The sequence below is a fragment of the Propithecus coquereli genome, unplaced genomic scaffold (assembly GCF_000956105.1).
Source record: "Propithecus coquereli isolate 6110/MARCELLA unplaced genomic scaffold, Pcoq_1.0 Scaffold3, whole genome shotgun sequence".
NCBI lineage: Eukaryota > Metazoa > Chordata > Mammalia > Primates > Indriidae > Propithecus > Propithecus coquereli.
Window position 1 is genome coordinate 5,474,326 of NW_012148618.1, and position 27,373 is coordinate 5,501,698.

The window sequence follows — 27,373 nt, forward strand, 5'->3', positions numbered from 1 at the left end:
TAGTGGATACATTTCAAAACTATGGAAATATGATTCCTCCTCACCACCCATGCATACTCCTTAATAATGATGATCATCATGTATAATATTTAGCATCCATGGTAAATCAAGCAAGCACTGAGTTAAGAATATTAGCACATTTAATTCTTGAACCATTCTATGAGTTAAGTATCATTTTTCCCATTTTATACATGTAGACACTGGCTCAGAGAAGTTAAGGAACTTGCCCAAAGTAACACAGCAAGTGTGACTAGTAATTAATATCTCATACTGAACCCAAATACATCCCTCTTCAAAGCCATAGCCCTTGCCAGCTCCTCTCCTTTTTCTCTGCCCTCTCTTTAACTACGTATAACAATAGAATCATAGCTGTGGCAATGCCTGAATTACTCTCTCCTTTGTAATTTTAATGCATTAACATTTGTTTCCACACATTTTTCCTGCAATGACTAAATTAATCATGTGGGTATCAGATTCAAGGGATCACTACTGATTCAGGATTCATAGTCTTTGTCACCGTTTTACTTTCTTTAAATTTCTTCAAACTTCAGTAGCCATTGATTCTGGTAACCAGGTGATTTGTTCTGCCTTCCCTGCTATGTTTCAATAGGAAAGAGAATTGTTATAAAATACCACAGTTTTTTGACTTGTAGTCATCAAAAGAACATTTAGAATCAAATGGATTAGTTCAAATCATGGTTTTGCCATTCATTGGTTATATAATTTTAGAATTGACCTCATTTCTTTCAACCTCCATATTAACGTCTACAGCAGTGTCTCATATAGTGGCCACTACCCACATGTGGCCATTTAATTTAGTTCAAGTCAAGTAAAATTAAAAGCTTAAAAATTAGTTCCCGAGTCCCATTTTAAGTGCTTGGAGGCCACCTGTGGCCGGTATCTACTCTATTGGATGGCACAGAAATAGAACATTTCCATCATTGCAGAAACTTGCATTGGACAGCACTAATCTATAAAGTGGAGTTAATGATAAACATGGAAGAAAACTTGCATAAAGAACCTGGCATTGTGCCTACCTGGGACACAATGCATGCTCTTCTCATCCATCTTCATTTTGTTTTAGGTAAATCCCCACCTTCCCTATATTTTCTATTGTCTTCTTTAAGTTTATAATTATTTATAGCCAGGCATGGTGGCTCACACCTGTAAATCCTAGCACTTTGGGAGGCGAAGGCAGGAGGATCACATGAGCTCAGGAGTTTTGAGGCCAGCCTGAGCAAGAGACCCTGTCTCTACTAAAAATAGAAAAGATTAACTGAATGTGGTAGTGCACACCTATAGTCCCAATTACTTGGGAGGCAGAGGCAGTTGTGTGTGTGTGTGTGTGTGTGTTTTGAGAGAAAGTCTTGCTCTGTCACCCTGGGTAGAGTGCAGTGGTGTTATCATAGCTTACTGCAACCTCAAACTCCTGAGCTCAAGCAATCCTCCTGCCTCAGCTTTCTGAGAAGCTAGAACTACAGGCAAGTGCCACCATACCTGCTTAACTTTTTAAATTTTTTTTATAGAAATGAGGTCTCACTGCATTGCCCAGGCTGGTCTCAAACTCCTAGCCTCAAGCCACCCTCCTGCCTTGGCCTCTCAAAATGCTGGGATTACAGGCATGAGCCACCACACCTGGTCAGCATAAGTAGTTTAATAGATTCCAGATCTTCATCTATAGCTTTTATCAGGAGTAATTTAGTCACAATGCAATATTTTCTCCATGGACTCCATGCCTTCTGTTTTCATTATTCACGTAGGACAGCACTATTATTCTCTTTACTTTGGAAAAGCTCAAAACCCTCAGAAACATGTCCCTAGAAATTCTGTACTTTAAAGACTGCTCCCCACCCTCTACCCCCAGCTTCACAAATTGAGTCACGACCTTTCTTTTCCCCTTTTATATTATTTTATTTTGTCATCAACATTGAATCCATTTCTGGGGGACCTTTGACACCGGTTGGTAGAACCCAGTCTTAGAAATATTTGACAGTAAGACCCTAACCAGTAAAAATTTCAAGCTTGACATTCATATTGGTAAGAGTAAGGAAATTTTAAATGAAGCAGCTCCTTCGAAGTTTAATGAATTGACCTAATAACAAAAAAAGAAAATGGTCAGGGCTCTGCCATTGAGGACCTGGGCTCTGTCCCAGTCCAGGCACCGTCTGGGAACAGTTCTTCCCCAAAAGAGGGAAGACACTACACTCATAGTATCAGTACCAGCATGCTTCAGTGGAGACTCGAGAAAAGGATGAAGGAAACCCTAAATTCATGGATTCTTTTTTTTTCTTAAATAATCAACGTGGTTAAAAATCATCTTGGAGTTCTGGAAACATAATAAAGCACAGGGTGAACTTTGTCACCTTCAGCAGTGGCCACCTGAGAAAACTTTAAGCTAATTACCCTCTACACGTGACAGATGGAAAAAAACCAATCCAGAAAGCAGTGGCCCTGAGCAGCCAAAAGGATCCCTTGAAAGAGTTTTCTTTGGAGCTCAATTCATTCGTGGCACAGATGGGGCTGTGGGTATGGAGGCATGTTGTATTTAGTCCCTCTGCCCAGGAGCATATATTGCTTGGGCTGTCAGTTCATCAGTAAACACTCATTTCATATTGAGAAGGTTAAACACATTCTGTTATTAATGGTTGCTGGTTGATATCCCTAAGAAAGTTGTTCCTTTCCTATGAAAACATATGCTACCCATAGAGGACTTCCTGTGTGCCAGGCATTGATGAGAGTGTCAAACACTAAATAGTCTATTTAATTCTTATAACCTGGGAAGTAGGTACTGTTCTTATTCACAGTTTCCAGGTGAGGAAGCTGCGGCTCAGGGAGCTTATTATGTAGTTTACTGAAGGTCAAGCCTCTTGCAGGGACAGAGCATGTTGTGAGCTCAGGACCCAGGGCCATATTCTTAACTCTGCACACCGCCCTTGTTCCTTGATCATCTCAAGATTACATACTCACTGCTGTCTTCCTTTGTTCCAGCTTTACAACATGCCCCAGACTTTCCTCTTCCCTTTTAGATTCTCCTAGTTTGTTATCAACATTCAACCAATTTCCACAGAAGCTTTGATACTGCCCACTGGAACCAGCCTTAGAAATATTTTACTCTAAGACTGCTTAACAGAAAAAGGCCTTAATCACTGGGACCGATCCTTGCAACAGGCAGGTGCAGCCTGTTTGCTTTTTAACCAATTAGTAAAAGCAGTCGCCGGCCTTTGATAGGCTGATCCAGAGAGGCTGTTGTTAAGTGTTACATTGGCAGGGGAACGCCACACCATGAAGGCAGGGCAAGCGCTACGCCACCAGGAGAGGTCTAAGGACGTTTCTGGCTTTGTCTTGTTGGGCCTTGTGATATTCCTGTGAATTAGACAGAAGCAAGGTGTTGTCTCCACTTCCAGGATGTGGAAAATGAGAATAATGAGGATGCTGACCAGGAAGAGGGTAAGATAACATGGCACACCGGGAGGGTGAGATGATGAGGGGTGAACAGGAGCTAGGACACCTTGTTTCCCATCTGGGTGCTGCACTTGAGCAGTATGAGCTGGTACCAGTTATTTAGCTTCTCTTCACTTCAGATGTCTTCATCTTTAAAATAAGAAGGTCAAGCTCGGCAATTTCTAACATTTTTAAGGTCCCGTTTGGCCTCCCAACAACTTCATTCTACCCAAATTCTTATATAATCTTGTGCTCCTTTTATATGAGACCTCATTCATTCAAAAGGTTTTTTTTGTGAGTACTGGTGATGTTGTAATTTCATCATTTCTCCCCGTTTGTACTAGACTTCACTTAATAAAACACTTTCTGAATTAAAAAAAAAAAACACCCATTACCCTACTCATGTCTTTATAGCTTACTCACTTTTTCAGTCCATTGCTCCTTTTTCTTCCACAGAAATAGTTTCTACACCCGTATTTACCCTTACTAATTTTAACTCCACTTTCTACTTCTTGTTCTAAGCAATCTTCACATGAACCTATTTGAACTACTTTGGGAAGTTGGAAGCAATTGGTCATTAAAATCAGGCCCGGAACTTGAAATAAATTGGACAAAGAGAAACATGACAATGAAGTAACCTAACACATTGAGACGTAATCTGTTTGCTTTACTTTCACCTTCCCTTTCTGGAGTCTGATGAGATGTGCGAGTGAATGATCCAAACAAATGCTAAGGGGGAGGGCTACAAAGAGTAAGGGGGCCTTCAGGAAGTTTCTGATAGGCAGTGGTCAACTTTTGCAAAATGATTTTAAAAAATAGTTTTTAATGCTAATTTCCTAATATTAGGAAACTCAAAGCACTAGGCTTTACTGCCTCTTGGAAGTGGTGTACGTTTTGTTGCAATTTTTCTTTTAGATTCATCTCACCAGGTATCCACTTGTTGGACTTATGCTCCTATTGTCAAGAAGTACAGTTAATTGGCTCCAGCTTCAATCTAGGTACAGCTGAGAGGGTGGTGAGATGGCAAAAACATGGAGAATTCACCCGTAGTACATTCACCACACAAATATTGTGTTGAGATTTTAAGTAGCTAGATACTGATTTCTTTTATAAGGGGGGGGTAGTGAGGAGGGAGGTTCAATTTCCTTTTTTTTTTTTTTTAGACAGAGTCTTGCTCTGTCGCCCCAGCTAGAGTGCAGTAGCGTGATCATAGCTCCCCACAACTTTGAACTCCTGCGCCCAAGCCATCCTCCAGTCTCATCGTCCCGAGTAGCTGGGTCTACAGGTGCGCATCACCACACCTGGCTAATTTTTCTATTTTTAGTAGAGATGGGGTCTCACTCTTGCTCAGGCTGGTCTCAAACTCCTGACCTCAAGCGATCCTCCCCCGCCTCAGCCTCCCAGAGTGCTAGGATTACAAACATAAGGCACCACATCCAGCCTGGTACTGATTGTTTTTTAACAAATAGTTATAAAGAAAATCATGTGGGTCAAATGCTACCTAATTATACATGTATTTTCACTTACAGTCATCCTTGGTGTACTCGGGATTGCTTCCAGGACTCCTCTCCCTCTGCATATACTCAAATCTGTATATACTCAAGTCCCCAAATCAGAACCTGAGTACATGAAGCCACCTCTCCATGCGGGTGGGTTTTTAATCTCTCAAATACTGTATTTTCAATCCGTGTAAACTGTAGTTATCTGAAGTGGATCATTTTTATCTGGCCTTTTGCACAGATGTGGCTATTAGAGAGTTTAAGTGTCTTGAGGTTAGAACAAAAGAGAATCAGCTGAGGTTGGTTGTAAAGGATGAAAGTGTTAACTTCTACTGGTTTTGTGTATACATGCTTATTAAATATTTCAGCACATAATTAGACACTGAGATAAATAATGTCCAAGAGAAGTTATTGTTCTCCCCCCTGAAAGTGTTAAAGCTTTAAATAGATTCATTTTTCAAGACCAGCCAACTTAAGTCAAATTTGTAGGTTGCTTATTTGAACATTATAATCTGAAACACTTTTCAATTCCCCGAGCAACCAGAAATGGTAACATTTCTTAGGGTCTTCAGAATCAGTGGCCTGAAAGAGTCAATGCTCAAAAGATCTCTTTGAATTACCATGCTGGTCTTTCTTACTCATCTTCATATTTAGACGGTCAGTACAGGCTTTCATTCAAAATTGTTTTAGGTTCAGCTATTGCTATTCAGACTGAGTGTGAGCTATAAAGTCCTCAGTTACAGTATATGACAAAAGAGTCACCTCTGTCTTGGCTGGTTCCCCAAACTGTACCTTTCATAAAGTGGAGGGCTGAGGTATCTTCATTTTTGTATCCTCAGAACCTCATCCATAGTTGGTGCTCATTAATGACATTGGATGTGTATGTCTTTGTAACAGGAGTCACGCTTTATAGATGGAGGAGATGGTATGGATAAGCTGGAAGATCTCTTGACACTTTTGAACCCAGAGGATTCTGTATCTTATCTACGATGAGTAGACAAGCCAGCTAGGTGTTATTGGAATTCTTGATTTTTTTTTTTCCCCCCCAAGAAGCATCTCTGGATGTTTTTCTAGTAACACAAGAGAAAAGAATGGTCATTCTCAGTTTTTTTGTGAAATCTTCTGTATCATCACAGAAGATAAAGTATCGTTCACATCTTAGAGACCACCAATGAACTGGGCTGAAACACCTTTCTACTTCAAGATTTAGCTGTGTGTGTCATTCTATTAGGGAAGGAAGTGGAGCTCTGGGTTTTAGAGTAGTGGTTAAGAGTGTGGATTCTGGAGCCTGACTGCTTGGATTCAAGTTCTAGTCCACCATTCACTAGCTCTATGAATGTAGGCAATCTATTTCAGCTTTCTGTGCCTCAGTTTCCTAGCAGGAAAGAAGAGAATAATAATACCAACCTCATATAGTTGGTATCTGTATCAAACGAGTTAATATGTGTGGAGCACCTAAAACACTGCTTGGCACCTAGTAAACACTCAAATGTTAGATGATCATGTTGTTATTCCCCACTTACTAGCTGTGTAACTTTGTTTTGTTACCTTCTCTCAGCTGTGCTTACTTAACTTTTAAAAGGAGCTTCATAATACCTTACCTACCCAGAGCCAAGGGGGTGAAATCAAATAATCTCTTGGAACCAAAGACTTGCCCCCCTTTCCGTGAAATTGTGTTCATCTGTGAGTATTGACAGGATGCTGAAACTTTACAATTCTACTCCATTTCATGGTATAAAAGGGCCAACAGCCCCTTCCAGCCTAGGGCCCATTTTGCCCAAATCTGTTGCAGGGCCTGGAAATTTATTCTGGAAATCAATAATTAGTTATGTCTGAGAAAGTGGAGGCTTCTCTGTGAAAAAAAAAAAAAAAAAAACACCACCAAACATGTACCATGTCTCTTCCACTCCCACCTACATCGAATGGTCTGCATAGCTGTTAAGAAGACAGATCTTATGATCTGGTGTGATGATGCCTTCTTTCCACAATCTTGAAAAAACAGAAGTTTGATTTTTATCAATGGACATTTCCTCTAGACAGGCAGTTTGTTCTGAGACTTAAATTATACCATTGAATTTTTCTGCATTGTCCTGGTGGCTTTTTGATTAAATGTGCCTCAGTTAAGAATCTCAAAATATACTATAATCAGGAGCAAACAGGACAGTATCAATTTAGATACAAGATTAAATCAGGGTTTAGAAAATGCTCTCTTAACTTTCCCATAGTGGGATGTCATGATATGTACACCCTTTTTATTTGCATGGGGATTCCTTTTGAACACATTGCTAGAAATGTATGATTACACTATTAATACTTACAAATATTGTTTTTAGCACTGTTATCAATGTGTGACACGCAGACATTCCTTGCTGCAGATAAAGCAAGACTGTCATTTTACTTATGGCTACAGCTTCCATTTTGCAGAAGAAATTGCTGTTTGTGTATAACACTTGACCACAATCTTCTTGGGGCTTTGCTCCAAGAGAGCTGGCAATGACTATTAAGTCAATCTGACATTCCTCCTGATCCAGCACAATGCCCTGTCCATCTCAGGTGCTCACCACATGCCTGCACACTGGACTGGAATTGAAAAACAGACCTTTAGGTACGACAGGAAGCAGTCCCAAGAGGCAGCTATGCAGCTGGGAAACAGAGCTACAATTTTTCATCCCCACCCTTAGTTGCCAGGTTCCCAGCGTATAATCAGAGTGGTGGAAACGACATTGAGCTGATGTTTGGAGGTTGTTTTGTCTGTCCTGTTTTTGTTTTAGGCAAATTGGGTCTGTGATAGAGACATTACTGATAAGAGACCTTTCAGATGTTTTGCCCTTTAGGGGAATGTGGATCCTTGGGGATCTTCAAATTGCTTTGCCTAACAAGGCAGGTTGTGTGTTATGTGATGTCATGCCAAATTTCATTTAGTTGGTTGGAATGCCAAAGCAGAGAGGGGTGTCCCGCTGCTGCTAGGATTCCTAAGGAAGCCAGCACATCACAGCTACTGAACAGAAAGAAGCCTGCGGTTGGCACAGGGAGTGTGGAGGATAATCATTCCTGCCACGCCAGGGCTGTTTACTCTGCCACCCTATGGCTGCTGGACTCTGGGCGTGGTGGGCGTGCTTGCCTAGTACCTGTTTGCAGAGCATGGAGACAGCCAGGGCAGAGCTAAAACAGCAGTCATCTGAAACCAGTTGTGTGGGTTTTCCTTCTCTGACTCGGCAGCTAAAAATCTGCATTCCAGATGAAACCTGCTGGGAAGCGGAAGAAAGCACTTAAAAAAAAAAAAAGAGCTTCAAGGGCAGTAAATTAACTGCTTTGCGAGTTCTGGGCATTTTGAGATGATCTGTTTCTTTCCTTTGTTTCTTTGATCCGGGCTTTGTAAGTGGCTGTTGATCTGGGTGCACTGCTAGTTTTTTGGCTTGGATGGCCCAGGGTATCTGATCATAATCCAGATGGAAAAGAGGGCCTGTGTAAGGAGTATTTCAGTCCTTTTCTGCTGATTCACTTCTGAATTCCTTGGGCTGCTCCAGGCAGTGGTTAAGGGCTGTCAGGGTCAGCCTGCCGGCTCAGCACTTTCAGGAGCCTCCACTGGCTCACCAATGAGGAAGTTGAATGCCACCAGGAGAACCGCCGGCCCTGGGGCGGAGCTCCTCGTGAAGTCCTGGGCTGGGATTACGGGACAGGCTGACTTTGCCTATGACAAAAAGCCTTTTGTCCACCGGAATAAATACGGAAGTCCCAGAAGAGCAGCCTCCCGTCTGTGTGTAGTAAGGTGCGCAGCTCGGCTGCCTCTGGGCGTTGAGCTCCACAGACTTTTTCCAGCTGCCCTGGGCACACCATCACCACGCAAACCGGAAGGAGAACACAGTGACCTGAAAGGGACCAAGGGTGTTCGCGGTGTGGCTGAGAGCCTGACTCCCGGGTCCTGTTGCTTTCTGTCCTGTAAATTAAGAGCAGATGGAGTGGATAAACTGAGAGAGCAGGGGAAGGTAACGCAGGTCGGAACTTCCACCAAGGGTATCACTGAGACATGGAGGATGTTGGTGAATCTCCGAATGGCAGTGATGTCTTGGAACCAGACAAACCCGAAGCCGGACTTGAAATGGCTCAGTCGATCCTGAGTAAGTTCTCTATGAAATCCTTGTTTGGATTTACGAGTAAATTGGAATCTTCGAAGCCTGAAGAGGAAGATGCTGTGCTGAAGGCAGTCCACAAATTAGGTGTGGATCCCACACCTGGGCAGGATGAGCCCAGCACTGGCGCGGATCAGCAGGAGGCAGAGGCTCGGGTTCCACCCGACCTCAGAAATGATGGGAAGACTGTGGAGACAGAGTCAGAGGGAAGTCAGAGGAAAGCTGAAGCAGGGACTTCTCTTCCTGGTCAAGAGCTTTTTCCACTCACTGCTTTGAGTGTGACCAGAGACGATGCCATTTGGGTTCGTGGGACCCTCGTGCACACCACCAGTGATTCCGATTCTGATGACAGTGGCCAGGAACCAGAAGAGGGAAGCAGCACCAATGGCCCAAAGTCTCCCAGTGTTGTTTTATCGAAACCATCTCAGGATCCTGAAGAAAAACCAGGAGATCCTAGGGAAAGTATTGCCGCCGGGGAAATAGGTGATGCGGAGCTCTGTGCAGAAGATTCTCAAAGGACTCCACCTGAGATAAGTAGCAAACTGGAATCTGGCCATAGTGGCCTTCAGACAGAGCACAGCCACAGCCAGGGCCAGGCTGAAGAAGCGTCTCAAGTCTTACCTGCAGTAACAGACCAGAATTTGAGTGTCGGCATCACAGAGGATGCCTCTTCTAAAAAAGAAGTCCCTGGAGAGAAGTCATTCCAGCTTCCAGCTTTTTTTAGTGGCCTTCGTGTGCTGAAGAAGGGGGCTATAGCTGAAGGAGGGCAGACCATCACTGAAATTAAACCAAAGGATGGGGACCTGGCTTTGCTCAAATTGACCCAGCCTGTGCAGAAGTCCCTAGGGCCACAGACAGTGAGGAGTGGGGAGAAAGCAACTGATCCGAAGGCCACTCCCACTCTGCTGGAGCAGCTCTCTCAGCTGCTCAACATTGACATGCCCAAAACCGAACTGAAGGCAGCAGACCCTGAGTCACCCAGGAAAGAAGAGATGGGCTGCTCTGCTGACCAGGACAGCCAGAGTGGCCCCGGAGAAGCCCAAACCCAGGACAGCGAGGTCAAACCAAAACCACCAGAGACTGCCCTGGAGGCCTTTAAAGCCTTATTCATCCGTCCCCCCAAAAAGGGGACCACGGCAGACACCTCTGAGCTGGAAGCTCTCAAGCGCAAAATGAGACATGAGAAGGAGTCACTAAGAGCTGTGTTTGAACGGTCCAAGTCAAAGCCAGCGGATGGCCCCTGTGATTCCAAAAGCGTATGTAGCATTGAATTTTGCATTTTGTCATGAAACGAGGTGCTGCTGTTTTTTTTTTTTTTTTTTTCAGGTTTCCTGCCAAAAGTGAATCACAGTTGCCTATTGTTATTGACTCCTTTAGGTGAAAAACGATGATGATGAAATTATATTGCCCTTGTAAGGAGTATGGAGTTGAACAGAAGTGCTTTTCATTCTTTCTTGTATCTTTCCGGGATAGTATAAGAAGGATGTGGGTAAAGATGTGCAGGCAGGAAAGGGTAACTGTCACTTTGAGTTTAAACATTAATTGTAAATGTACTTATAAAAACCGAGCAGCATGAGGAAGTGATGCAATATGGAAGTGTAGCTTGGGTTTACAGGGTTTCCTCACCACTTAATTATACCTCTGTGGAAACTGTATCTTTCCTTTGAAAGCATACCATTTGGCAAGATATGTGTCTGTGACGTGATTAACACGTTCCGCGTTGGTTGGGAGACTTCCTGATTGAGTACTGGATTTAGAATGAGGCCTGAGTTTCAATTCTAACTGCCATTTACTGGCTGGGTGACCTGGATAATCGCTGAGTCTCTATTCTCCCCATGTGCAAAATGAGGAAAATAAGTCTTACCTTATATGGTGGTTGTGGGGATTAAATGAAGGTAACTCGTGAGAAGCATCTAATTAATGGAAGCTGTTATTATCATTGAAAGAAAACTACCTCAGGTAATTTATAAAGACTAGCAAGCACCTGTCCAGTAGATCTTAAAGGTTTATAAGAACAATGAATAGAATTTCTTGCTTAATATCAATTCAGTATATTAGTATCATTCCCTCATATTTAATATATTCAGTTAAAATGTTAAAAGTGAAAGTTTTTGGCACAATTATCTTTGGTTATAGTTAAAAAGTAAATATAGCATTCTCTTAGTTGTAAAAATCAACTCCTATAAAAATAATGTGGATACGAAGGCAATCTCATTCATATTTTATAGGAAAGAAAAAAATTGAAATTAGCAATGTGGGGTGCTTAGAGATGTGTCTTGGTAATGCTCATGGAAAATGCAAAATTAGTCTTTATAAATAACCCTGGAGTTGTTTGGGATACATTTGTAAACATTCCTATAAAAGTACCTGAATGTAGTATATTGGTATCTCTATCTTCAGCTCAAAGTATATTTGTGCTTTTTAGATAGTTATATAATAAAAATCATCTATTAAGGGTATGATATATGTACTTAGCCTTGAGCTTTTTGTTGTTTTGTTTTTGTTATTTTAAATTTCCACTTTGATCACCTTACATTTTTGGAAAAGGATCATACTGCAGTAAGATATCTCAGTTACAGTGAATGAGAACAATATGCAGCTGGCCATTAAAATTAACTTTAGAATCAGGGTTAGCATATTTGTTTTTAGGAATTAATTGGCTCTGGCCACATTTATTTAACTTATTCTTTACCTGCTTTTTCAACAGCCTGACCAGAGCCCCACTGAGCAGGACGATAGGACTCCTGGCAGGCTCCAAGCTGTCTGGCCACCCCCAAAGACAAAAGACACGGAAGAAAAAGTGGGATTGAAGTACACTGAAGCAGGTAATGTGAAAAGAAACCAGGGACCCAGGAATGAATCTCTTCCTGCAGTGGCTTTTAGGTCTAGATTAGTAGACTCTCAGAATCTGGGATTTTGTTTCATTATAAAATGTAATGCCGAAGGCTTCTCTTTTGTGCTTTGCGGTTGAAGTGAACCTTTGCATTTGTTAACGAATCTCTTAGAGATGAAAGATGAATGCAGTGGAATGAATGAAGTAGGAGAACCCTTGGGGAACTGATGGAGAAGGTAGATTACAAATCCCCCAGGAAGCAGGTGGTTGGTCCTCATATAATGTTTGTGAGCTGGCAGTGTTGCTGGAAGAGGCAGAGTATGTTTCTCCAGAGCCGCAATCTGATTTGTTGTTTGTCTTTGAGTAATGCTTTTGAGGTAAAGGAACCTTGTGCAGAGCGAATGTACAGATACCATATCGGTTACTCGTTCACTTTGGTTAGACAAAGCTTTATTTAATGCATGGCCAATTTTAAAGCAACCTAACTCTCTGGAAACCTTCCCAGGAACTTTACTTGAGTATATTTAAATGGAATGGGAATCTAGAGGTTGTTACTCTTTAAGTGAAAGTTTCATGCAAAATTTTAAAAAATGCTAAAGGATTTGAGGACAGGTACATCTAAATTGGACGTGTATGTACGTATCTCTGAAACCTCTTTGCCTTCTTCCTGATATTTGGAGATTATCTATACATGGCTTATATTTTGTTGGTTGTCTTATGTATCTGTGTATAATAAGGTCTATCTATTTGGTTATAGAAAAATACTTCTTTCCATTCCTGTTCGTTGATAGATATGAATGAGTCAAAGTTTGGGTGGTTCACTAGGTTTTTCTGTCATATCATCAAATTACTCCAGTGATTGAGAACACGTTGGCAGGTGAATCTTGGGATCATTTCTATCCTCCATTTACACAATTGCAATTTATGACTTCCCCAAGATGTTAGTTACTTCAGAGTATTTTTTTCTGCAGTGTTTGACTTGCAGAGTTAAAACTATCATATCCTTAATGAAAATATATATAGCTGTTTCAGTCTTCTTGCCCACATTTGATTTTCCAAAATTGGAATGCTTGTAGTTGCAATATCAAACTGCATGCTGAGTTATTTTTTTCATAATCTGGCATGGTATGAGTGGTTAAAAGTACTAAAGTTTGCTTTAATAGAAAACCAGGTTTCTATGGGTTTTTATTCCAATTTTATTTTTTTGAGATAGGGTCTCATTCTGTCACCCAAACTGGAGTGCAGTGGTGTGATCATAGCTCACTGCAGCCTCAAACTTCTGGGTTCAAGCGATCCTCCAGCCTCAGCCTCCCAAGTAGTTAGGAATATAGATGTGCACCACCACACCTGGCTAATTTTTTAAAAAAGTTTTTGTAGAGATGGGTTGCTCAGGCTGGTCTCAAACTCCTGGCTTCAAGCGATTCTTGTGTCTTGACCTCCCAAAGTGCTAAGATTACAGGTGTGAGCCGCCCTGCCCAGCCCTTATTCCTAAATATTGGTGATTTTAGTCTTGTTTCTACCAGTGTATCGTGGCAATCTTCCTTGTGATAATGGGCATTTGCTGAGTGGAGAAGGAAATAAATGTCACAAGTGGTTTTTGAATCCACCTCAAGTGATATTTTGGGGGTGTTTATACCTCTACAAATATTCCTGAGTCTTTGCTTTCTATACTCTTCATTTTCATAGGCTCAGAGGAGCATCATAATCAAGTCTTTTTTAGTATAATAAAATGTATTCTCAGAGCTACTTAAAGTCTTAGATAAGATGGGGAAAAGGGGAGGAAGGAAGGGGCTAATAAGGGCAGTTCTATTGGACGGGCTCTGCCAGCAGCCTTACACAGTGACAGAGGGGCCGTCTGGAGAAGGCCTGTGGCTCCCCAGCCAGTTCCCTCAGGTGGCTCCCGTGCTGTACTACTGCACTCCCAGGTTTAGTGCCCACCTCCTTGAGAGCCTTCTAGATGCTCATTAATCTGCTGATATACTTTGAGGGGGAGGTTGGGGAGAGACTTATTTTTTACCCCATTACTGGATACTGGTATATGGTTGCCTCACCATTTATTGCTAATTTTGAGAAAGTTAATATTTTCTCTGTAATTTTCTTAAACTCTGTTATTCAGAAAACTGGAGTCTTATAAACATTTGGTTTATAATTGAACACATTTTGTGGTGTTTCCATTGGTTTCCCCTCCCTTAGGGAAACACACAAAATTTGTCACTCTATAAGGGAGCACAGAGATGGAAATTAGATCCAAGATAGCTCCAGGTGTTCCAAGGCTTGTGCTTTTACATCTTTCGTGTTCTTCATTTTTTCTAAAGTGTATTGTACATTAACTTAGTGAAAGGGGAGGCTAAGACCCTAGGACTCCTGTTTCATGTATGCTGTTGAGTTCTGTGCTGTTGACAGCCAAGCCCAGTCCTCAGCAGAGCTGGGGGAAGATGCTGGCTTTCTTGATGGGCCCCCACTGTCCTGTGCTGCCCTTGACTACATCGGACTGCCATTGCTCTGATTGCTCTCTATTCAGAACTTACCATTCAATACTCTTAGGGCTTAAGAAATCACCTAATACTTTAAATTCACTTTTGTTTAAGATGAACATGAAAAGAGTTAGAGAAGCTGCCCTTTTAAACTATGGCTTTGGAGTCCTCCCAGCCGTATGAGGGTAGCTGACTACTGTTGCTGGTGCCCACTGCCAGCGTGGCGCTCCCCCACTACTCCCAAAGCCACCAGCATCACGTGCAGCTGCTGACACTGTGACCACTACCTCCCTTGGCAGCTGATGCCTTGATGTCATTCCGATGAAACTGCCCACCATCGAGGGCCTGTCTATGAGCTCTTGGAGCCTTAGTGATGTGCCTGCTGTGAGAAGCTCCAGCACCCTCCAGAGCTGGCACTCGAGGGACTGCTGCAGGTGCTGGAGCCGACCTCTCCTGCTGGGTAGGGGTGGGGGCTCATGATGCTAATTTACTGCTGTGCGAATTGCTCTGCTCAAATGAAATCGAATCGTTTTGCCCCAGCTCTTGTGCTGTGCTTTCTTATGTTATCAGTGTGATTCTGCCTTGTGATTAGAATGCTTCGCAGTAATTTTGAGGGAAGAGATCATTTCATTCCCCTTTTTCTTGTGGTGGGGTTGGGATAATCTGAGGGATAAACCTGGTGCTGCTCTCAGAATTCTTTGTCTTCTGAATATAGGACCTTGTTATTGAAACAAACTTGTGGAATGGTCTTCCTTTTTTTAGGACTTTTCTTTTTTAAGTGGGCTCCTCAGATTCTTAAATGGTTAATAAACTCATGGTGAGTTCACGCTGTCTTTTCTATGTGTACACCAGACATGTTTGGATCCAGTAAACCTGAGCAGCAAATGAGACTTGGGGTTAACGTAAAACCCAATCCTTGAACAAAGTGGAAAGGTGTTTTGTGATTAGATACAAGGGGGACCCAGGAGGAAAATGTCTACCTTTAAATTGGATATGTGGAAAAAATGATTTGTCTGATAGAATAACCAGAGTTCCCTCTATTTCACTTCTAAATACACTATCCTATACTATGTGGTGAAGTTATATAAGAGTCAGTAACTTGCCCAAAGGCTAGGATGTTCTAGGTAATTAAACCATAGAGGTGGTGTAGGGCTAAACTTCTATTTATCCCAAACTCGAATGAAAAATTTTTCTGAACCACATTAGATCACCATTTTCCTTTTCCTTTGTTTAGTGCAAATAAATTTTATTTTCTCTAGGATGATTACATATATTACTATATCAACCAGGACCCTGTCGGGAATCAGGTGACACTTGAATTGGGTGATTTAAGGGGAGTTTATTATTCACAAAGGTGTGGGCAGGGTTCAGGATGTGCAATGAGAGATAGAGCACTGCTCTGGGGCCAGTAACAATGAGAAGCTTTTACCACCTCTAGACCTGAAGGGGCAAGGGTAGCAGTAGCCATCCAGGAAACAATGAACTTCAGAGGGAAGCTGAGTGGCGTGGAGATGGCTGCCGGACAAGGCCTGTGGCCCTCGGTAGAGAGAGATGGCCGATCCCTGGGGACCTGCCAGGCTGAGAGCCAGGGCAGACACAGCCCGACTACCTCTCCTCCTACTCTCTAGTCTCCTGCCATCATTCCCATTGGTCAAACTCAAAAAGAAGTCAGAGGACTGGGAGCCACTATAGACCATTCCTTTAGACCAGCCAGTGGGGCCCAGAATAGGGTCCAGACAGGAAGAGTGGACCTGGAGAGGCAAGAAGAAGATCCCCAGCACAGTCACACTGCCAGTGATGAGCAGCCAGCAGGCCCCATGTGGAGAAGCTTCTAAAGCCAGCCTGGTTGCAGTGGCACACACCTGTAATCCCAGATTCAGGAGGCCAAGGTAGGAGGATTGCTAGAGCCCAGGAGTTAGAGGCTGCAGTGAGCTATGATTGTACCACTGCATTCCATCCTGGGTGACAGAGTGAGACCCCTTCTCTAAAAAAGTAAATAAATAAAAATAAACCTTGCATGGAGAAGAATGCTCACACACTTGCTTGCCTTTTTATATCTCATAACACAGGTTCTTAGTACAAGGGCATGAAGAGAAACTCCTATATTTATCATACTGTGGGAGGGTTATATTTTCTACTCTCGTCAGTTCATAGAAAATATAACGTCTATCATTCAGAGTCTTGTTATCTGGATACTTACTTCACCTTAGTGTGAAGGGTTTGTTTACTGATCTCAGAAAATCTTCCCTAAGTTTTTAAATGTTTCCCTATGTTATAAAATAAAATTTGAAAATATCCAGGAAAATCACAAAAGAAACTTTATGATTCCGTTTCAGAGAAATCATTGTCAACATTTTGAAATATGGTAGTCCTACATTAATTTAATACTAAAAAATAAAAATAAAACTTGGATCATATTACAGATTGCTCTTCCTGTTTGAACACTAAATGATTTTTACTAAATATTATCGATATTAATAGAAATTTAGTTTTCAAAAGTTATAAATAATGTTTTATAAATAACAGTACTATAAATATATTCATAAATATATTTTTATCTTGAAAAAATCAGGATAAATTCTTACTGGTAGAATTGCTAGACATAATAGTATATGCTTTTTTAAGGTTTTCGATGCATATTACCAAATTGTGACAATTGTTTTATCTTACTAAATGTATTTATATAAAAAATTAGTATTCTTTGAAACTGTTAAATATTTTCCCTTTTTATCATTTGCTTTTAATTTTATTTGCTGTGTTTTCTCATCTGTGGAAGTTTAAAATATTTATAGAGTCAAATCTATCCTCTTTTTATTGTATAACATTATTCTTTTGGCTTAAAAGACTTCCTTGATCCAAGATCACCTATATTTTCATAGTTAAGTGGTTTCTTCTACTCCTTTGCTTTGCTTCTCTCCTTCCTTCCCTTCGTTTCTTATGAATAATTTGGTACATAGCCTAAAGGTAGAGATCAAAGACAACTTTTTTTCTAAATTGCTAATTAATTTTATAGAAATAAATATTCCCTCTCTATACTAAGTTTAGGACTGTTTTGGGATTTCTATTTCCTTTGATATGTTTGTATATTATACCAATATCTTAATTATTGTAGCATTGTAATACATCTCAGAAACTTTGTCAGTTCAATTACTTTTGCACAAAAAAGTTTTTGTATTTCCTCATATAGTCATTCTTCTAGAAAAATTTAGTCTATATGGTTGAGTTTCCAAAGGATACCTTTGGAATTGTTATTGGAATTGCATTAATTTCTGTGAGGTGGGAATGACAATGTTTAGTATTTTCACCAGGAGCATACAAAACTATTTATTCAAAGTTTTTTTTGACATTCAGTAAATTAAATATATAACATTTGTTTGTAAATATTTTTATGTATATGTATTAATATATATCTTAAATATTTTTCTAAATATATTCACAGGCATATTTTTAAAACAAGTACATAATATGAATTTTTTTTCTTGTGATTTATTTTTCCTAAAAATCTAATATGTTCCTAAGATCTAGTGACTGAATATGAATACAGTCACTAGATTCCAGTGAAATAAAAGTCTCTGGAGACTCCAAAGGTGGATGTGGGCGAGGGATGAAAAATTACCTGTTGGGTACAATGTACATCACTTGGGTGATGTGCACACTAAAAGCTCAGACCTCATTGCTATACAATGTATCCATGTAACAAAACTGCACTTATACCCCCCAAATATTTTGAAATTAAAAAAAAAAATTTCGTGAGTCAAGCATACCAGCTTTACTAGAGACGATTCCCCCACCCAATGCTAGGGCTTGACTGAGTGAAGGACACATTTGGACTGCCTGACCTCAGTGTGGTCCCTTCTCTCAGTTTTATTGTGGTTTGTGATTCTTATTTTGAGACTCCTTTAAAAGTCTAGTAATGACAAATCTACAGAAGAAAACACCGCAGTTTTTAGCATATATTTTAAACCCTCCTCTCCTACCCCACAGCCATCTGTGGACACCCCAGGTTCGGATGAAAAACCTCTGTTCTAAATGCTCAGCCCGAAGTTGGGCTTCCTTTCCTGTCCATCTCCCATTTAGTATCATGAAGGATTGCCATTATATATTAAGAAATTTAAAAAATATATTGTCATGATGTACATCTCAGCATCCTGAGAGGAAATGAGGTTAATGTTTGTGAATTAAAATGGTACCACTTGGGGAACTGTCAGTGATTTAATTACCTGTGGAACAAAGAAGAAACAAGTATGAAGAAAAGCATTAATACTTTCTGAAATGAACTGTGCATATTTGGTTTCTGGAAAACCCTTTCTCTCCACTTACAGCACCTCAGAGCTGGCCCGAGGTGGGGGAATGGCATATGTACCTCCCTGCTGAGTGTGAGGACTGTGGCTTTCATAGAAAAGAGAGCTTGGCACAGGGCATTGTGGTTATTGAGGGTAAGCAAACTGTCAGTACATGTGGCATCTCCTGGGACTTACTCTCACCACCCAGAGCCTTAGAGTAGTTTGGGAACGTCTCTATTTACAGCATTTTGGATCAAATAGACAAATAACCCATTGCTCAGCTTAGTAAAGATCCACTACTTTCTAGTTTGTTTCTGATTTGGGTTCCCCTCATTGTAAAGTGACAGAGCTGCTTGCCACCATTCCTGGTGAGTCGGACATCCTTTACCAGCCAGGGAGAGCTCTACATATCTTGGGATATTTTATTGGCCTACTGTAGTTTGAGTTTTAGTTTCTCCATTCATTGCTAACAGGCTGCATTAGCCATGAATGGATGGATTTTCCTTTAAAGGCATGTGTCCAGACAAATTATCCTGTGTCTTCTTTCATAGTCTAGGCAGTAGGTTCATTCATTGTATTTCATTTCATTTCATAGGCCTTTGTGGCATGCTGCCATCACTTACATGGAGTGATTGTGATAGTCAGAGATTGTGATAGTCTGTGAAGCTGTACAGACTAAAGATGAGGAAAGTCTTGCATTTTGTGGGTGTAGGAAGAGAGGTATACCAGGAAACTGAAAGTGAAATGAATGTGCTACTCTTCTATTTACTATAGAGCTGGGAGTTGTGGAAAAGGAAATTGACTTCCCCAACATAAATGGGAGCTAGAGCTTGATTTTTAGGAGAGAGAATGCCAATGTATGGACCAGAGACTCAGGAGTCACATACTGTGTTCAAGGAAATATTAAAGATTTTTGGCTCAGAGGAGTAGAAGCAAGAGATTAAAATATAGAATCTCAGAATATTAAAAACTTACAGCTGTAAACATCTTAGAGATCATTTCAGTTCATCTTATTATTTTACAAGTGACAGCCAGTGAGGTTATGACTTGCTGAAAGATATACATAATTAATGAGTTGAAATTACAATTTGGAGAAAGTAACAGCCCCAAGTTGGGGAGGGGGTGGAGAGTGGATTTTTTTCTGCCAACATACAAGTATTTAATGATCCAACAAGGAAAACACATGGGAATAGCTTTTTTTGGTGGGAATGTAAATTAGTGTAAGCTTTATGGAAAATGGCATGGTGATTCCCCAACAAACTAAAAATAGAACTACCATATGACCCAGTAACCCCACTTCTGGGTATATATCCAAAGGTACTGACATCAATATGTTGAAGAGATATCTGTACTTCTGTTCATTGCAGCATTATTCACAATAGCCAAGACACTAAATCAACCTAGGTATCCACCAACAGATGAATGGATAAAGAAAATGTGATATATATTATACACACAATGGATTACTACTCAGCATTTAAAAAGGAGGAAATCCTATCGTTTGTAGTAACTTGATAAATCTAGAGGACATGATGCTAAGTGAAATAAGCCAGGCATCGAAAGACAAATACTACATGATCCCATATGTGGAATCTAATAAAGTTGAACTCACAGACATGGAGAGTGAATGATGGTTATCAGAGGCTGGGGTTGGAGTGTGGAGGGAAGGCAATGTGAAGTTGTTGATAAAAGAGTACAAAGTTCCAGATAGACAGGAGCAATAGGTTTTGCGATCTATTGCACAGCAGGTGACTACAGTCAATAATAATGCATTCTATATTTCAAAGTAACTAAGAGTAAGTTTCAAATGTCTCACCACAAAAAATGGTAGATAAGTGAACTGATGGATGTTCATTAGCTTGGTTCAATCATGCCACAGTGTACGCATATATCAAAATATCCCAATGTACCCCATAAATGTATACAACCATCATTTATCAATTAAAATATGCTGGTTATTAAAAAAGTTATAGGACCTGAAGTGAGTCAATCTGAATAATAAAGAAGAGCCTATGAAAGCCATGCTGGCTCACTGGACATATTTGCAGAAATTGGGCATTTCATGCTGCTTTTTTGATCCTTCATGTAAAAAATCAGAGAAAGGAATTTAATGTTATTTTTTATACTATGGAAGCTCATCTGAGCAACTTAAAGCAAATAAATGTGCTGCTAGTCTGTGCATTCTTGCAAAGCTCAGGTGAGGCTCATTCAGTTAACATTTGTTGAGCCACAGTTTGTATGATAATCTGTGGTATACATGTACTTGATATTAAGAGGTACGTGAACAAACCTTTTTATTTTAATAGTTATTTCAGTAGTTTTATTGTGTCTGGGAGAATATAAAATCACATTTAGTCCACTTTGAGGCCTTTTAGGGAAGATTAGAATGAGGTTGATATGCCATATCCGATGCTGCATTTTCACAAACATCTTTCAGTAGTCTTCTTTCTCAAAACTTCTATCCAGGTGGCCCTATTTTTCTTCTTGCCTGCCAAACCTTCTCTGTTGCCAGCCACCAAGTGTTCTTTCTCTGGATTCTCCACCAAGCAGCCTCTCCAGTGTCCTGGCTTCAGCTTCTGCTGCTGCTAGCCCCAGAATACCTTTGCATTTGTGGGTTAGTTCCTTCCTCTCGGTCTTGCTCTCGTGTGCTTATAGTCATCGAGTAGCTCAGCAAGCAGAGGCCAGAATGCTCCTTTGGATCCCCTCTTCATAGAAGGCAGCTGGGAAATTGTAAATAACAATTTTTTTCTTCCTCTGTAGAAAGAAAAAATCACTCTATTTCTGAAAAATATCTAAACCCAGAGTTTCAATATGTAAACTGAAGCATTCCCCCTCCAGATAAAGGGAAGCACTGCATGAAGGGGTGGGAATGTGCGATGAGAACATAGAAGGGAAAGGAAAACAGAACCAGGGGAATCCTGGGGACGTGATAAGTCTGGCATTATCTTTACTGCAGGTTTCATGGGTTTGAGTGCCAACTTGACTTGAGTTTGAAGCTGGCCTGTGTCATGTGCTAGCTGTGACTTGGGGCAAGATGTTTAATTTCTCTGGGTCTGTATCTTTGTAAAAATGAGGGTAATGATAATAATTTTAAATGCTGATTGTAAAGATAAAATGAGATAATATATACAAAGTTCAACTGCATCGCAAGTGACCTTTTTAAAGCAAGTTTTTATTGAAGTATAACACACTCATAGAAAATTGTGTGAATTGTAAATGTACAGATATATTAATTATAACAAAGTGAATACACCCATGGAACAAGCTTGAAGATCAAGACATGGTACATTTTCGGCACAACAGAAGCCCCCTTATTGTCCCCTTCCAATCCACTACAATTTCCCTTTTCCTCAAAGGAAACTGCCTGTCCCAACTTCTAACATCATAGATTTGTTTCATCTTCTTTTGAAGTTAATATAAATTGAATTATTTTGTGTGGGTTGCCTTTTCACTCTCTTAATGGTACCTTTTGATGAACAGTAATTCTTGCTTTTACTCTGATGAATCTTGTCCTTATGGTGAAGGTATTTTGAGCCACCTTAATCTTTTCCTAACCCACTCATAAAAATATTCTCCTAAATTATCTTGAAAAAGCATCAGTGCTCTTCATTTATCATTTAGACCTACAATATACCGGGCATTGATTTTTATCTATGAGTTGAAGTGAAGTTAAGTCTTTTTTTGTCCACACCCAGTTTACCCAGAATTATTTATTGAAAAATCCACCTTCCCCCACTGCACTCTATTCTGTTCCACTGTTCGCTAACCTTGTCTAACCTTGTACCAGTTTCACTTACTGACTTGTACCAGCCATCTTAGCGATTATAACTCTACAATCAGTCATGATAATCTACTAGCGTATGCCTTTTGGTTATGCTCAGCTCTTTGTATTTTCATATAAAATACAAATAGCTAAAACTGTTCTATGCAAAATCAAGCAATATAGAGTTTTAAATAACTGAGACATAAAAGTTTTCACCAAAAACTGTAAGAAACAATTGCAGCCTGAATTTTCCAGAAACCGTAACTGGCCTTGTGTCTGCCTTGTGGTGGGATCCCTAACTTCTCTACCTCCTCTTTGATGTCTGCAAAGGGTTTAGTTCTCTTTCTCTCTGTCTGCTCTGCTATAATCATCTCTGGTGGAAGAGGAGTGAAAGGGTAACTGGATTTGATAAAGCAGATTGCTCTTTCTTCTCAGTATGAAATAGTATGGGTTTGGATGTCTTACCTTTCTTATAGGAATGATTTTTTAAATCCTAAAAGGTGTTTTTGTTTTTTGGGGGGAAAGGCACCTTTACTTGATGGAAACTCACGTGAGGATGAAATGCTGTCATAGCCATAGTTGAGGACTTAATAAATACAAGAAACTTTAGATGGAAAAAAAAATAACCTTTTAATTGAAAAGATCTTATAGAAATATTTTTAAAGAACATATTGATAAGGTGGTATAGTATAACCGGAAATAATATATATTTGACTGGTATAATGGGAAACATATATTTGGTCTCTGTTCCCATTTCCAGGCACAGAGCTCCTAAAATCTTTTGAATTTCCTGAGTGAGAAGAGAAATAGGAGCATCTTTTGGTATTCATAATGAGCCCATTTCAACCATACTTAAGTTTATGGTAATGAAATGACTCTCTGAAGGGAGTTGGTCACCAGAAAGTCCAAGCTTTGATTATAGGATTGGAATGTTCAGCACCACCCCCCACTTCTGGGGTAGGGGAGAGGGACTAGAGTTTTTCCACCAATGTCCAATGATTTCATCAATCATGCCTACATAATGAAATCTCCGTTAAATACCTCTAAATGATGAGGTTTGGAGAACTTCTGAGTAGCAAACATATCCACATGCTAGAATAGTGGTGTTCCCCCACTCCATAGGAGCAGAGGCTCCTGTGCTGGGGTCACTTTTGGACCTTGCCCTATGTACCTCTTCTTCTGGTTGTCCATTTGTGTCCTTTTAATGAGTTATAATAATAAGTGTAGCATTTTCCTGAGTTCTGTGAGTCTTTCTAGAAAATTATCAAACTTGAGGTGGGGAGTATTATGGGAACCCCCAAATTTGTAGCCAAAGCGGACAGAGGTGTGGGTAATCTGGGCACCCAGTACTTGTGACTGGCATCTGAAGTGAGAGTGGTCTTGTGGGACTGAGCCCTTAAACCTGCAGAGTCTGATGCCAATTCTGGGTAGCTAGTGTCAGAATTGAATTAAATTGTAGGACATACCAGTTGGTGTCAGAGAATTAGTGTTGATACTGGAGAATTGGTTGGTGTCAGAAAAAAACATCATATGCGTGAAGTAAACTACCTTCTTTTGGAAGGTTTAGTTTAGTCCTTGATTCTGTGCATGTGTATTTTTTTTTTTTTAATTTGAGACACAGTCTCGCTCTATCACCCAGGCTAGAATGCAATGGCATCATCATAGCTCACTGCAACTTCAAACTCCTGGGCTCAAGGGATTCTCCTGCCTCAGCCTTCTGAGCAGTTGGGACTACAGGCATGTACCACTGTGCCTGGCTAATTTTTTAATTTTTTTATAGAGATGAGGTCTCGATATGTTGCTCAGTTTGGTCTCAAACTCCTGACCTCAAGCAACCCTCCCACCTAAACCTCCCAAAGTGCTAGGATTACAGGTGTGAGCCACCATGCCTGGCCCCATGCATGTGTGTTTTGCATGGTTGTGACCATGATGAGCCCAGTATTTTTATTGAGTTCCTTCTTATCTTATGAATATTTTCTGTATTTTTTCAGTCTTTATGATAATCATTTTTAGTGGCTACATGCTGATAGTTTTCATAAACTATTTTAAATCAATGATTTTGACATTTCAGCTGGGAAACTTGGATCTTGAGGCAAGTCACCAGCCTAATTATTCATAGTATCCATGTATTCTTTGAATTGGAAGAAACTTTGGAGAACGTAAGGTTTAGCCCTCTCTTTGTTCAGATGGAGAAAAGGTCATCGCACTTGCTAATTAGTAGTGGAACCAGGACTAGAGATTAGATCTTTTGACTCCAGTCTAGTATTTACTTTTTCTTGCCATTTGCAATGTAACCCCTTTTTCTCTCAGCCCGTTTCTAAGTCACCTCTTTCTCCCAAATTGTTTCATTCATCCTGACTAAAGAAGACACATCCAATTCTCAGGAAGGATGGAGGAAGGATGCAGCCTAAAAAATAATAATAATAAAACCCTTCATAATCATTATACATAATTCAGACAATGCTAAATATATAGAGGAAAATGCAAAAATCATTCTTCATACTGTATCTCCTGATCCTTCTGCCTTCTTAAAGGGGTCCATGTGAACATATTTTTTATTTAGCTTTTAGGACACTTTTATATGCATTTGTGTGCACATGCACACAATGACATCAGACAAACTATTTCCACAAAAATGGGGTCATACTGTACAACTGGTCTAAGATTAGCTGCTTTTTTTACTGTATATCGGAGAACTTTCTGTGTTAGTGCGTGCAGAGCATTCTCACTCTACCTCATTTTTCTAATGGCTGCATAGTATTCAATGGAGTAGCAAGTAACTTATTGAACTATTCCTTTATTAGTGGAATTAATTGCTTAGAATCTTTTACTGTTACAAATAATGCTGTAATGAAATTTTGTACATCTATTTTTATGCAAACCTGTGAGAACTTTGATAATATTGAAGCAGAATTGCTGTGTTAGAGTCCTGGCCCACTTTAACCACTGGTAGATACTGTACAATTGGCCTCTCAAAAAATTGAACCTATTAATACTAAATCAAAACAAGAGTGCCCGTTACTCATCCTTCACCAATATTTATTTAATTTATGTCAATCTAATGTATAATATTTTTAATTTGTATTTTTCTGATATAAGCAGGGTTGGACATTTTTTCAACATTTTATTATAATAATTTTCAAATATACATAAAAGTTAAAAGAATTTTTTCCATTGAAAACCCATAGATAGCTACTATCTAAATTCTACGATAACATTTCATTCTATTTGCTTTGTCAAATTACCCGGGGATTGGGCATCTTTTTCATATATTTTATTGATCATATGAATTTCCTCTTTCATGACTTGCTTGCTGGTGTCCTTTGCCATTTTGTTAATTGGATTATTAGGGTTTTTTGCCTTACTGATTTGAAGGAGCTTTTTATGTATTAAGGAAGTAAGTTCTTTTATTGTTGTATATAATGCAGTCTTAGTCTCCAGCTTGCCATGTCTTTTATCTCATAGTGTCTTTCATTATACAGAAGTTTCATATTTTACGTAGTCAAATCTTTTCTTGATTTGTTGTTGTTTATGGTCTTAAGGATGCCTCCAACCTAAAGTTTACCAATTTGTATACAGATGCTCCACCACTTATGATGGGGTTACGTCCTGATAAACCCATCATAAGTTGAAAATATTGTATGAAAAATGTATTTAATATACCTAACCTACCAAATATCATAGCTTAGCCTGCTACTTTAAACATGCTCTGGACACTTACATTACCCAACGGTTAGGCAAAATCATCTAACACAAAGCCCATTTTATGATAAAGCGTTGAATGTCTCATTAATTTATTGAAGACTCTACTGAAAGTGAAAAACAGAATGGTCACATCAGTGGTTTACCCTCGTGACTGTGTGGCTGATTGGGCACTGAGGCTTGCTGCCTGGCATCTCAAGAGAGTATCATACTGCCTGTCGCCTCTTGCTTGCTCAGGAAAAGATCAAAATTCAAAATTCAAAGTACAGTTTCTTCTGAATGCCTATTATTTCCACACATTGTAATGTCAAAATCGTAAGTCAAACCATTTAAATCAGGGATTGTCAGTATTTTAACTAATACACATATATGTTTAGATTTTTGTTCCACCGAGTGTTTGTTTTTGTGTGTGGTATAGATAAGGATACGTTAAGGGATGGTGGTGTGTCGTAATGATTAGGGAGGTTGATTCTGGAATTTGATGTCATGGAATCACATTTTAGGCCTCAGCAGCTACTGGCTATATGATTCTGGGCAAGTTAATTCCTTTTTGTGCCTCAAGTTCCTTATTTGTAAAAGAAAGAAAAATATATATAGATATAGATATGTATATTTTCAGTATTCAATGAAATAATGCATTTAAAAAACTTAGCACGTAGCTGGCTCTACCACAGCAATGTAATCTGCTATTATTAGCTTAGTTTTTCCCAAATCGGTAACTCCTTGCCCCAGCACCATTTAATAAATACTTCATTCTTGCTCTATAGACAATGGAGTGCCAACTCTCTCACATATAAAATTCTTTTATATGCTGATCTATTTCTAGGCCTTTTATTACTTTTTGTTGATATATTTATCTAGACCTTGTGCCAACTCTTTATCTTTGTGTATGAATGTAGTTTTAAAGTCATTTAAATATCTGGTAATTCAAATCACCTCAATTTGTTTTTCTTTTTTTTTTTCCTCTAAAGTTTGTTTGGGTGCTTATGCACATATACTCTTGTATATGAACTTTAAAGTCAGTTTCTCAAGATCTATGAAATTGAAATTTCAAGTAGAATTATATTATTGATCAATATAAGGGAACCTTACACTGAGTTTTCCCATCCAGGAGCATAATTCATCTCTCCAGCTTTACAGGATTTCTTTTATACTCTCCAGTAAACTTGTGCAGTTTTCTTCTTATAGCTTTTGTGTACTTAAATTTGTTTCTGGATTATAAAAGGATTTTCTTCCTATTATTTATTC

The 27,373-nt window shown here is 39.7% G+C and overlaps 1 protein-coding gene across 1 annotated transcript in view; it reads left to right on the forward strand.

The window, feature by feature from the left end:
- Positions 1-8,967: 8,967 nt before the first annotated feature.
- The window catches only part of LOC105814218 (formin-1-like), a 298,032-nt gene continuing 279,626 nt past the window's right edge, over positions 8,968-27,373 (forward strand). Inside the window, exons 1-2 of the mRNA XM_012649117.1 lie at positions 8,968-10,326; positions 11,778-11,895. Coding sequence (XP_012504571.1) covers positions 8,968-10,326; positions 11,778-11,895 — 1,477 coding nt within the window. The remainder of the gene's footprint in view (positions 10,327-11,777; positions 11,896-27,373) is intronic.